The sequence below is a fragment of the Hydra vulgaris genome, chromosome 13, assembly GCF_038396675.1.
Source record: "Hydra vulgaris chromosome 13, alternate assembly HydraT2T_AEP".
NCBI classification, from domain to species: domain Eukaryota; kingdom Metazoa; phylum Cnidaria; class Hydrozoa; order Anthoathecata; family Hydridae; genus Hydra; species Hydra vulgaris.
Window position 1 is genome coordinate 55851806 of NC_088932.1, and position 14537 is coordinate 55866342.

Sequence of the window (14537 nt, forward strand, 5' to 3'; positions counted from 1 at the left end):
GAAATTTTGGTCATTTGAAATGACTTTTTACTCCTCTTAACAAAATCCCTGTCAGTTATTCAAAGTTTTTTTCAATTCAAAATGTAAACATGGAACATTATCAAAATATTACAAACGAAATAATGTTATTAAAATATAATTAAAAAATTGATCAGATTGCAACATAGTGCGGTAGAAATTTTAACATGGCATTACAATTCTGACAATCAAAGACAGTTCTGACAAGCAGAGAAAACTATCTTGAAGAAAAATATTTTAGCTCCTAAAGTTTTAGAAAAAAGACTAATTTAAAAAAATGTTGCCAAAAAGTTTAGTGTTCCTCAAAACACTCAAAACACTGGATCAAGCATAAAGAAGACATAATCAGCAAGTATGAATCTAGTTAATTTGGAGCAAAGAGACATAGTTTAAGTTTGGGAATGCATGATTCTGTTGATAAAACTGTTTGTAAATGGGTTTTTCAATGCACATAAATAAAATGTATAGATTGGTGGACACATCAATAGGGAGAAAGCTTTAGATTTAGCAAAAGAACTTGACATTGTGGGTTTTAAGGCGTTAGAAGAGTGACTTTATTGGTGGAAAAACATCAATCCCCTCAAGGTATGAATTGAGGGATATTTACAACACTGATGAGTTTGGTTTTGTTTATCAACAACCTCTGATGAAAACCTTTCATCTAAAGGGTGAACGATGTGCAGGAGGAAAATTGAGCAAAGTTTGATTAACAGACTTAGCAGCAGGAAATGGGGTTGGTGAAAAGCTGTCTATGTTTATAATTGGAAAGGGAGAAAAACCACAATGTTTCAAAGGTGTCAAAAGCGTACCTTATCAGTACAAGTTCCAAAATAAATCCTGGATAGACTCTAAAATCTTTATTGATTATGTAAGAAAGCCTGTCGCAAAGTTTAATGCTGAGGGTAGAAAAGTTGATCTAATCATAGATAGCTCATCCTATGATTAGAGCAATTTATTTAGTAGACAAAAATTTTGCTGCTAAAGATTACGTAAACATAGATTTGATATTTGTACAAGTGAAGCAATTGCTATCACAGATATTAAATTGCTATCACGAGAAGTTCTGGATTCTATTCTAATGAACGATTGTGCTGAGGTAGAGGTGGAGATAGATGTCAAACAATTTGTTTCCTTAAAAGCTAAATTCATTAGAGATTGCATGTGCAATAGAGTTAATTGAATGTTGGGATTTTTTTTGAAAATAATTACATCAAAATCCAACAATCGCTAAGCCTAGTATCAAAGATGTTTGATAAATCTTCTTTAGAAGCAAAAAGGCAGTCGAAAATGAAATCGAAAATTTTTTGCAAAAAATCGTAAAGATTTTATTTTTTTATTTTAAATTTTTTTCAAAGGATTTTTTGAAGACTTGAACAGCATCTTATTCTTTTTTTTTTTACTCTCTACTTCTCTTAAAATTTGATATTAACTTGAAATAAAGTCACTTTGAAAAAGATTTTCAGTTATTTGAACATTTGGTTATTCGAAGTAAATTCTTCTTCCCCTCAGAGGTTCTAATAACCAGGAGTTTAGTGTATCTTTATATATGTTATATATATAATATCTATAGAATTTTAAAAATGCTTTGTTCTGTATTTTAAAAAATCAAAAACGATTTTAAAAAGATATATATGTAAATGCAAAGATTTGAACCACAGAAATGCTGCGAACTAACCACTTTGGCCACTAAGGCATATTGTTAAATCAATTTTTGACACTATTTAATAAACAAAAAACTTTTAAAAGAGCAATGAAATTCTATAAATCAAAATTAAGGAGATGATTCTGTGATGCAGATATTATGTATTTTGAAGTTTAAATTAAATAGAAGTTTGAACCCACTTTTGTTCACATTTTTTCATAAAAAGAGTGCTGCAACTCTTTCTTGTCATTACCTTGGTTGCAATGGCTGTTAAGCGTTCTGTGTCAAACACACTCAAAAGATCACTACTACTATTAAGTTTAGCATTAATATAAAGCAATTTTAAACAGAAAGTTTTTTTTTTTTAATTTGTTAAAACTTTGCATAATGTTTCTTTAAATGGTCATATTTTCTGAATACCCAAATAAGTTTTGTTGAAATTTAAAATCTATCAATGAATTTTGATCCTATTTATAATGATACAATAAAAATAAATAGTATATAATAAAAATAAATAGTAAAAAATTAATAATAACAATAATAATAATAATAAGAGAAGAACAAGGGAAAAACTTGCCTCAACCTCCTTTTAAAATCGATTTTCTCACCAAGTAATTTGTTCTTTTTGTAACCTGTTTGTGTGTAAGTCCGAAACATTTTAACATTTTGAAAATTTTTGAAGTAATCAACTTTTTCAACCTAAACAACTTAGATTGCCTAAACAAGCAAGTTTAATAAAGTTAGAAAAAGTAGGCATTTCTGGCCTTATTAAAGAAAGAAGCAATAATAAATAAATAGTTTAAAAACTAAATAACTTGGCATTGCTAAAAATATAACTTCAACATACATATTGCTAAAAAAGTATATATATAACCATACTTGATACTGCTAAAGAAAATTTTAAATAAAGCATATTTTTGGTGTTAAAGAAATAAGCATGCTTGTTGTTGTTAAAATGTGTAAAGATACAACAGCACTATTAAATGTTCAATTATAAAACATCACTGACTTTTTGGTTAAATAATTACCATCTCTTTAAATAAGTAAATTTTTAAAATAATATCTATTTAAAAAGTATTTATAAAAACATTTTTACCAAATTTTAATTGCCATTGCATAAATATAATTAAGAAAAAAACTATAGACTAAAGTAATGTTAATATTTATGAGATTGATACATAACAGTTAACACCCTCTTTTATTGTTACAAAGTAATTTGCAACATTACTTATTGTTACAAAGTAATTTGCAACATTACTTATTGTTACAAAATAATTTGCAACATTACTTATTGTTACAAAATAATTTGCAACATTACTTATTGTTACAAAATAATTTGCAACATTACTTGTTGTTACAAAATAATTTGCAACATTACTTATTGTTACAAAATAATTTGCAACATTACTTATTGTTACAAAATAATTTGCAACATCACTTATTGTTACAAAATAATTTGCAACATTACTTATTGTTACAAAATAATTTGCAACATTACTTATTGTTACAAAATAATTTGCAACATTACTTATTGTTACAAAATAATTTGCAACATTACTTATTGTTACAAAATAATTTGCAACATTACTTATTGTTACAAAATAATTTGCAACATTACTTATTGTTACAAAATAATTTGCAACATTACTTATTGTTACAAAATAATTTGCAACATTACTTATTGTTACAAAATAATTTGCAACATTACTTATTGTTACAAAATAATTTGCAACATTATATTTACTTAAAATTATAAGCAAATTAAAAAAAGAAAAAAGAAAAGGTAGTATTTGTTAGTTATGATTAAAAAGGTTTTATTTCTTAGAATATCAAAAACCATTTTACTATGAGGAAAAGAAAAAAAAAAAGGTTGTGCAAAATGTGTGGTTTTTTTTTTTTTTTTTTTTTGGTTGTTTTGGACTATGAGAAAAACAAAAAAGAAATAAATAATCTTGAAACAGAGGTGAGTGGTTGAGTGAGAGGTTTTTGGTGTTTTATTTTACTTTTAGTTAGTTTACTTTTTTTGCATTAGATAATATGTTTATTTAATAGTTTTTTTTTTTAGTCAATTGTGTCCTTTGAATATTAATTCTTGTTTTAAAGGTTGATTTTTTACATAAACAGATATTTAGTTTATCTATTTTATTTATAACCTTTTAAACTCGTTTAAACTTTTGGACTCAAACAAAAAACATTTTTTATCATGCTAATGTTTCTAAAACATTAGCATGATAAAAAAGGCTGTTGGACATAGAAACTAGTTGAGCATGGTACCAGCAAGGAAATGATACTAGTGATGTAGCGATTATGATGACAAGTGTAGCGATAGTTGCTCCATCCATTATTGTGCTTTGATTATCTAAGTTTTTTTTTGATGATGATGTTGTAATCATAATCAAAATTAAATTTTTAATTAGTTTTTAAAACTTTTTTATAAAGGATAGACCAGGGTGATTTAGCTACTTTGCTGCCCTAATGTTGTCTGTTCAATGTGATACGCTTTTACCTTATACGATTAACTGAATAATATTGAATAAACTACTTAGTTCAACCGCATTTCAAAATTCAAAAAAAAAACTTAATAATACTCATGAAAAACAATATGTGCTACACATTCATATGGGACGGTATTGCCAAAATAATAAAATTGTAAAAAGAGTTAATGTTTTATTATATTTTATCAAATTAAGCGCATTCTGTGCACATGTCGATGCAAAAGCAGACTTTACATGCCCATCCATGACAAGAAATGCAAAGGAGCCGGTCATCTAATGAATCCACCCATGTCTCACCGCACTCATAGAAATGAGTTATTTTTTTGCTGTTTCTGTTACAAACTTTTGATGTACTCTGTGGCATTTGATTTAATAATGATTTCAAACTAGGAGATTTCCTTGTCTTTGAGCCACTTGCTTTTTTTTTTAATAGAGAACTTTTTCTTCTTCAAGTCACTAGGATGAGAAAACACATCCAGAGATATTCTATTCTTTATTTACTTTCTTTTCTCTTTTTTTTTTCAACATTTCAATGTTTTAATGTATGTAATGTGTGCAAAATGAGGTTTTGAATGAGGTTAAAAATCTTCTTCGGATAAGAAACTATATCTTTAGGAACGGAAAATTTCTATGATATTCTTAATTACGAAAAAAAATCTCCTTGCTGAAAGTCGATTTTATCTCTGAATGACTCTGCTTTATATATTTGTGTTCTTTTACAGTGTTATGGAGAGGGTACAGCCCACAATAAGTGAATGCATCTACAATAAGTTCTCTTTTCACAACCATCTTTTCCCATGCACTGTTAAAAACAAGGAAGAATCTTGATGGCGATCAAATCTTTAAATAGATGGCAAGGTAAAGAGATTGATAATCCATCATAGTGTTGTTTGGACTAAGTCTCTGACTATATCACTTTATTACCTTATTATTCACTTTATTACCTTATTAGTGTTTGTCCTGCGGTTGCAAACAATGACTGCCGTGTGGAGGCAAACATACTACTTTAAAGTTTATTAAGGATACAGAATTTGATTGCTTCCAAAGAAATGTGACTTTTATGACCATCGGTGATAATTTAAATATTTTATATATTTGATAAAAATATCTTGTTTAATGTAACCTGATTTACTACATTTTAAAGAGGTTCTTGTTGGAAATTTGAAAACATCAGGAATGAGTTTTCTCTTAAAAAGCAAAAATGGTGGTAGACTGTCCCCTGACGCCATTAGTAGTTGCCATTAAAGTTGTTAAAGTTCCTCTCTCAGCTACAGTTAGTTTTTGAACTTGTTGTGTGCCTTTTTTGATAAAATTTTAGCAGAAGTAGATGGTACCAATGACAAACCAGTTTCATCCCAATTATAGATTGGAATGAAGTATCGATTGATTTTTAACATCAATATATAAGGCAACCTTTTCTTTATCTTTAAATAATTTCTTAAATCGGTCTTTGTTAAAAGCCTAGACAGTCCTTCCGGAGCGCAAAAAGTTAACTGAGGATGTCTATGCTTGAAGGTCAGAAACCAGTCATATGAAACAAAGTGAGATTTATGCCATGTGGTAGGCAAGCCTTTTCGAAGTAGTTGACGGCGATGTAATTTTTTGACATATAAATAAGCATTATATCTCAACCATTTTGTTGTCAATGGAAATTTGTGATCTGCCATGTAAAAAAGCCTGTTTTTCTGTGCTTGTTCTTGTTACTTTGTAGACACTGTTTTTCCTCCCACAGAGCTTGATTGTTGACGTCCATTTATCTTATCTTTCAGCATTGATCTCAGCACTCCAAATGTTTTTGCTGCCGTTAATAAATTACTGTCATCTTTAACTGGTTCAACAGCCGATTGGAGGTTGGTATCACTCTAGGATTTCTTTTTCTTTAGGAGATGCTTGCGTACCATCTGAAACATAGGTTGCGTACCATCTAAAACTTAGTGTAAAAATGCAGCAAGACAATAGTTACTGATTGACATAATAACTATCTTTTTAGATATCAATGCTTGCATTTTTTTAATGATGTATTTTAAACATGCTAATCAATATAGTGGCTTTAAAAAATCTGGGATGGTAAGCATTTAATGATAAGAAATGCATTTATAAGAAGTACATTCAATTGGAACAAACGACATTCAAATACAAAATTTTAGCAGGTTTTTAGAAAACTTTTTTTAAGTTAAATTATAAAGTACTTTAGTTTTAAATGTTTATCTAAAAACTATTGATTTAATATATCTTCAAAATACTTTTAATAAATTTATCATACTCTAATCCCTAATATCCAATGAAATAAAATTGTTAATATAATAACAAAATAGTTTTGAAAACAAAAATATTGTAAATAAAATGTTTTTTTTAACTGTGGGACTATTTCATCATTTTGTGGCAAAATCACCCCACAATATTCTACTCAAACAAAAACCTATTTAAAATATATACCATGAACGCCAGTTAAATAGTTTTAACAAATTAATGACACTCTCACCATAGCAGTTATTCTCAAATGAAGTTTCAATCAATTTCATAAATTTAATAATAATGCCACTTTAAGCAAATGCAACACTATAATTTCAATTAATAACATTAAACAGCAAATCACATTTAAAATTGATAACAACCTAACAGATTAGGTGCCAACTATGATCAATCAATAGTTATAAGGTTACAATGTTAAAGTAATAAATATTTTACATCATCTTAATATTGTGTGCCAAAAAAACACCTTTTTCTTGCATTGTTAAAAGTGGCAAAATCGCCCCGGTCTACCCTATTATGACAAATCTATTTAAATATTTTTAAAATTTGTTCACCAAGTTTATATATAATGGTTCACAATTTATAACTTTTATTCAAATTACAGATAAAAAAAACATCGGAACTACTAGCAGATATGTTATTGAAGAAAGATTCACTTCTTCAGAGGTTCATTTGCTTATTTATAAAAGTTATTGATATATATATATATATATTTGTTTTGTATTTTTATTTATCAGTTTTTAAAAAATTTTAAATTTTTATAAGTTTTCTATAATTGTTTTTTATTTATTGAAATTGTGATGTGTGACAATTTCAATAAATAAAACTGTGATATATTTTTAAGAGCTTTATACAGTTGCATTTTATTTATTGATTAATACTTTTTTCCTTTCCTAGTTGGTTGGTCCCTCTAGAACAGTTAATTTTGCGAATTAACGAACAGTACAGTTTATTTTTTAAACAAATGGGATGTGTTGGACAGGTTTCATTAGAAAAAGATCCAGTGAGATTTTTTTTTTGTATTTTTTATTTGTTTTTTTCTCAAATATATTTGGCCATAATATTTTATATCTCAGGCGTTTGCCAGAGATATAAAATGTTAGATATAGCTCTTGTTTTTATGTCTATTTGTATGTGGCCATTGTTTCATTTAGAAAAATGTGGTTGTAAAAAAAGTGATGGTGATGATAATTTCTTTTTTTTTCGCCTAAGTTGTGAGCAGGTTTAATTAACACTGGGATACTTAATTTGGTTTACACTTTATTGTTGAGACTATGTAATATTATATATTGCTTAATCATCCTTGTATAATACTTCCACAGCAAATTCAAGGTGTAAACATGTTGATTCAAGGAGTAGACATGTTATTTCAAGGTGTTGACATGTTAATTCAAGATGCAGACATGTTAATTCAAGCTAAAGACATGTTAATTCAAGGTTGTTATTATTTTGTTTTTTTTTCAAACATCTTCACTTCCAACAAGGCTGCAAGCAACCATTCATTAGAGTTGGAAGTTACTGGAAGAGAAAAGATGAAGATTGTAGAGCAAGATAACAATTGACGGACGACTTAAAGGATTGCAAATTATATGAATTAGTAAAGCAAGATAAAGGAAGCATATTCCAAATAACTGATGTTAGAGGGAAAAAACTAGAGGAATAAAAGTTTTTGGAGCACTTAGGAACAGTCACAGAAAAAGGATGAGACTTAATTGAATGACAAGTAACACAAGAATGAATTTTAGTAGATGGCACAAGAGACATTAGCTCTTTAAAGCAGTGCCCATTATAGTATCTGTAAAAAAGAGAAAGAAAAGCAACATTACGACGATGTAATAATGGTTAGAGGTTGGCAGCAAGAGCAGGTCCAATTATGTTTACAATGTGTTTTTGCACCTTGTCTAAAAGAGAAAGGGCATCATTAGAAGATCCGCTCCAGATATGGCAACAGTATTCTATACAAGGCCAGATTTGAAATTTATAGAGATAGAGAATAGAATACAGAGTAAGAAAGTGTCTTGCTCGATAAAGAGATGCAACCTAAGCAGATGCTAATTTTGCAACAGATTTTATATATATCATTTCCAAGAAAGAGTTAATCCTAGAAGATGAAGGGCAGATGACTCATCGAGTACATTACCATTCATAAATATAGGAAGATCTAAATTATTGTGATAACGATTGGCTGAAAAAAATTGAGTTTTATCTGAATTAAACTTCACCAACCACTGTGAGCGCCATGCTGCAGCTGAGGTGAGACCCGTTTCAAGCTCAAATGCCCCCTCCAAGCAATCAGAGAGTGTTGGCTTCTTATCATGACAAAAATAAACAGTAATATCATCAGCGAACAACAACACCTTAGATGTGAGAATATCTGGAAGATTGTTAATGTAAATTAAAAAGAGTATAGGGCCAATGATAGAACCTTGAGGAACCCCTGAAGTTACGGTATAGGAAGAAGAGTGCTGTCCATCGACAACAACTTTTATACTACGATTGGAAAGGAAGGATTCAATAATCTTAAAGATGTTACCAGAATTCAAGGTGTAGACATGTTAATTCAAGGTTTAGACATGTTAAAAGTGTATGATAGAAATAAGTTGAACCAAATTGAATTTTGTTTTGAGTTCTATTTTTATATACTTTATCTAAAAGTTTTTGGTTAGGGACTTTGTTAAGGGCTTCGTAAAGTTTAAAAGAAGATTATTTTATCAAGGTTTTTGTTCCAATAGATTCAGTAGAAAATCAAATGTTTTCAGGAGTTTTGTTGTGCAAGCTTTGTTAATACAAAAAAAATATAGTTCATAAAGAGCATTCTCTTTAAGAACTTTTTTAATGTTTCATTTTATTTCTAATATATTCATTGAAGCAGTTTAAAATTTTTTCCTTTTTATATTTTAATTGCTAGAGGAATTTGTTGCTCATCCACTTTTTTTTATTAATTTATTATTTTTAGTTAATAGGAATCACACATTTTTTTGTAGTATAGTGTTTGAAATTTTTCCCATTTAGGACGAAGACTACCGTAAATATGGTGTTCAGATACAAGTTAAGTTTCGTGCAGAAAATAAGTTAAAGACTCTGACATCAACTTTTCAATCAGGGGGGGAAAGAAGTGTGTCCACAATGCTCTACTTGATATCATTACAAGAACTGACAAAATGTCCATTTCGATTAGTAGATGAAATCAACCAGGTCGGTTGAAAATTTTTTTTGTTTTTGTTTTTAAATTGTATATTTTAACCAGGTTAGAATAATATTTTTTTTGTAAAGAATTTACTTTTTATCTTCAATTTTTTAAATTTTTTAAAAATTAAAGATAAAAAACCCTTTTAAAATGCTTTAAAAAAAACATAATCTTGTAACTTATTCAAGTAAGAATTTCGAACAGAATCGTGTTTCATAAGAATTGATTTGTTGATGCATGATTTTCAAATTTAGACAAATTGTAATCTTAAAAGTATCGATCATCCAAAAAAAATGTTTTTTTTTAGGGTATGGATCCAAACAATGAGCGTCGTGTGTTTGAACTGGTTGTTGAAACAGTGTGTCGACCAAATACTTCACAATATTTTCTTATTACACCCAAGGTCTCCTTTATTCAAACATTTATTATAAAAAGTGTTATATTTTATTAAAAAAAAAAAAAAATATATATATATATATATATATATATATATATATATATATATATATATATATATATATATATATATATAATATGATACATGGTATACATACATGCATACGAAAAATAAAATAGCACCACTAAGCGTATTTTCCTTTTTGTTAAGAAAACACCATGCAAAATAAAAATTTTCAATAGCTTTGCTGTTTAAAATATTAGCTAATATGTTTATTTTCTAAAACAAATCATTTTGGGAAAAAAACTGCTTGGTGTTGCTCGATTCTAATCAAAAATGCCAATTCTGACCGAAAAACAAAATAGCACCACACTCTTTTGTTGTAAAATACTCTGATAACGGTAAAAATAATTGTGAAAATAGCAAGCATTGGGTTTTTTTTTGCTGTTTTATTCGTTTTATGTTAGTGCGTATTAGTAGGAGACATTTAATATAAAAATGGGATGCGGAAAGCATTGTAGTTCAGAAAAATGAGAACTGATCCGAAATTTGATATCAGCAGGGAAATCTGAGAAGTTGGTCGTTTAGTTGAGTGTTCCAATAACATGATAAGAAATGCCATAAAATTTCAAGAAAAGCCTGAAACACGTGGTCGAAAACATTCTATTTCAACATAGTCTGACATTTCGCTTAGTCCGACAGGCTAAAAAGGAACCTTTTAAAACAGCTACCGAGCTGAAAAAGGACTTTAACATCGATGCAACTGTACAAACAGTTCAGAGTTGTCTGCGAGTTAATGGATTAAAAGCCTGTAGCCCCAGAAAAGTTCCACTTCTAGGTGCCAGGCATGTTGTAAAGCGTATTGCGTTTGCTAAAAAACACTCAAATTGGCCACTCGAAAAATAGAGGAATGTTTTATGGACAGACGAAAGTAAGATTGTGCTTTATGGTGGAAAAGGCTCTCGGGCGTATGTCAGAAGACCGCCGAATGCAGAATACAATCTAAAATACACCATTAAAACTATTAAATATGGAAGTTGTAGTATAATGATATGGGCATGCTTTTCTTAATACGGAGTAGGGCCCATTCATCACATTATTACTATTATGGACCAACACGTTCATGTTGATGTATTGGATAAAGTGATGTTGCCGTATGCAGACTATGAAATGCCGTTGTCCTGGGTGTTCCAACAGGACAATGACCCAAAGCATACTAGCAAGAAGGCGATGAATTGGTTTGAGGAGCATAAAGTGAACGTTATGGAGTGGCCAGCACAGTCATCAGATCTTAACCCAATCGAGAATTTGTGGGCTGACGTAAAGGAGGTGGTTGCTGCTTCCAAATCCACCACGAAGGAGTCACTTAGAAACGTAGTTAAGAAGACACGGAGCGAAATTCCGCTAAAGCGATGTCAGGACTTGGTTAACTCGATGCCAAGACTTTGTGTAGCCGTCATTGCCAATAAAGGTCTCGCTACAAAATACTAATATGTTAAAAATTAACTAATATTTATTGTAAAATGTTTAAAACAATTGATTTCATAATATTTCCTTATTTTAAAGTACACATTAAAGCTGTGGTGTTATTATTTTTTTCGCGTTTTATTTGATTTTTTTTGAATTTTTATTTAATAAATGAATACTATATATTAAAACTTGTATATTTTTTTTTTTATAAAAGTTATAAACCATTTTACTTTTAAATATCTATTTAAAAGATTTTCAAACTATCAAAAATAGTTAAAAAACGTAATTTTAACCAATTTTTGGTGGTGGTGCTATTTTATTTTTCGCAGCTGTACATGCATACATACATGCATGCATGCATGCATGCATACAGTATTGGACAAAACATTTGCAACCAACATCGAACAATGCTAAAAAGTGTTCCTAATTTTACATGTCTTAAAAACAAAACGAACTATACTACCACAGCAAACAGTTCAGGAGTCTGGAGTCATAGCATGCCATGACATGAGCAATCAGCTGACAGGTGACAGCACACAGGCAGAATTTCGTTGACAAGTGCCATTTTGCAGCGGACAAAACAAGTGCAACTTTTTTGGTTTGTTTCATTTTCTTAAGTCTGGTCCGTGTCAACGTCACGGAAGTTTTTTAACAAATAAAGAAGTATCCAGAAGTTTCCAGAAGCATGCAGAAGTTTCCAGAAGAAGCATCCAGTAGCATCCAAAAATATCCAGAAACATTCAGAAGCATCCAGACGCATCCAGAAGCATCGAAAAGAAGGATCTAGAATCTTCCAGAACAGGTTCACACAGGTTCATTTTACTATATAAGAGACATGTAAATCGACATGTAATTCAGTCAGTATATGGAAGTCAATCAGTCAGTATTATCAAGACAGTTTATCGAAGTGAGTTTTATCAAAGTGTTTTTCGAAGAACATCAATACAAGAAGTGAAATACAACAAGTGTTTCATTACATCAATACAGTCCACATCCAACCAAGACGTTGTGTTCCACAGAGCATTATTGTATCATCACAAGGTAAATGTAACACTGTAAGCCTTGAGAAACGTGTTTATTTATTTTTATTATTTTTATTACGATTACGTAAGTGGAATGTCACAAAAAAGTATTTGTGATAAATATTGCGTGAAAAAGTGGACCGTATCAAAACTATGTTCCAAATATCGTTCTACGGGGAAGTTGGCAGCAGATAACAAAGGTGGAAGACCGCGTTCCACCACTTCTAGAGAGGATTCTATGATCGTCAGATCCGTCAAGAAGGATCCCTGGATATCATCAGTTGAGATACAAAAGCAATTAGAGCTGCCTGTATCGGACCGAACAATCAGACGACGTGCTGTTGAAGCCGGATTGTTTCTCAACGCCCTGCAAAGAAACCGCTGATTTCACTAAAAAACCAGAAGAAAAGACTCCTGTTTGCTACATCTCATATTGACTGGAATGTGCAGAAATGGTGAACTGTCCTGTTCAGTGATGAATTGAAGTTCAACATCATTGGGAGCGATGGCATTTGCCGTGTACGTCGACTGGCCGGAAAACGCCTCGATTTACGTTGCTGCCATAAGACCGTGAAGCATGGTGGAGGCAATGTAATGGTCTGGGGGTGTTTTTCTGCTAACGGTCTAGGTCCAATACATCGAAACGATGGAATAATGGACCGTTTCATGTATAAAAATATCCTGAAAGATGTTATGTTACCTCATGCTGAATGGAATATGCCAAGAAAATGGGTTTTTCAGCAAGACCACAATCCGAAACACACTACAAAAGTAGTCAAGCAGTGGTTTCAAGACAACCATCTATCGGTGATGGGTTGGCCGCCTCAATCTCCGGATCTCAACCCTATCGTGAACCTGTGGGAGATCGTCAACCGCAGAATTAATCGTGAAGGTGTTCGTAATAAGGATCAACTGTTTGAACAAATCCAAAAGGCCTGGGCAGCAATTCCACAAAGTTTCATTGATCTCCTGATCGAATCTATGCCTCGAAGATGCAAAGCTGTGATCGACAACAAAGGATTCGCCACGAAATATTGATAGCGAAATACAGCTTGGTCAACATTTTGTCGAGTTGCACTTGTTTTGTCCAGAAGGAAATCAACTTTTTTTAATACTTTTGATTAATTTATTAATTTTTGTGTACAAATAATGAACTTTGTGATGAATAAAACTTGAAGAACTTTGTCTCTAAACAGTTACATAGTTATTTCTCTAAATTGAAAAAATGCAGCACTTTAATATAAAGAAATTAAATTAGCATCATTCGTTTTGTCCGATACTGTACATACATACATATATAAATATATATATATATATATATATATATATATACATACATACATACATACATACATACATACATACATACATACATACATACATACATACATACATACATACATACATACATACATACATAATTTAATTAACATAAGTTTCGAGTTTTATTTACTGCTTAAAATCTAAACTTTAAAAAATGTTTTTTTAGCTTCTTCCAAATCTACGTTACACCGAAAGAATGACAATATTACTGGTTATGAATGGTCACTGGATGTTACGCCACGATGAATACGATGTAAAAGAAATGATTAAAAGGAAAAGAAACCAAAAATCTATTCAATAAAGTTTCTTAATTTGTAGATCATCATTATGGTGTCTCTTCGTGTCTGCTATGACCTCTCCGTGTATACGATGACATCTTCTTGTCTACTGTTATCGTTATCAATGAAGTTTCTAGGTGGTAAAGGAAACAAAATTAAGATTAAGGACACCGTTGTGTTCCTTCATTTTGCGTACCAAGTTGAGAATTAGATCTGTGACGAAGTTAAATTCTAATAATGGTCAACTTTTTTTTTTTTTTTAAAGAATTTTTAGTTATTTTCAAAAAAGAAATTTTAGTTTTAAGTCTATTGTTTAATAAATCTTTGTTATTCTTTAAAGGTCATATAAATGTATTTTTTATAGAAAGGAAAAATTATAGGATAATAAATAATAAATCTTTTTTAATCTTTAAAGGTCATGTATATGTACTTTTTAAGGAGGTCGAGTTTAA

General features: G+C 30.1%; 1 protein-coding gene across 3 annotated transcripts in view; it reads left to right on the plus strand.

Annotated features, from left to right (window-relative positions):
• The window catches only part of LOC100203090 (structural maintenance of chromosomes protein 5), a 120000-nt gene extending 105745 nt beyond the window's left edge, over positions 1–14255 (plus strand). For all 3 annotated transcript variants that reach the window (XM_065817022.1, XM_065817023.1, XM_065817021.1), the window contains exons 29-34: positions 3568–3623; positions 7013–7074; positions 7306–7411; positions 9421–9603; positions 9903–9998; positions 13974–14255. In XM_065817022.1, the coding sequence (XP_065673094.1) occupies positions 3568–3623; positions 7013–7074; positions 7306–7411; positions 9421–9603; positions 9903–9998; positions 13974–14108 (638 nt within the window). In that variant the 3' untranslated portion in view covers positions 14109–14255. The remainder of the gene's footprint in view (positions 1–3567; positions 3624–7012; positions 7075–7305; positions 7412–9420; positions 9604–9902; positions 9999–13973) is intronic.
• The last annotated feature ends 282 nt before the right edge of the window (positions 14256–14537 follow it).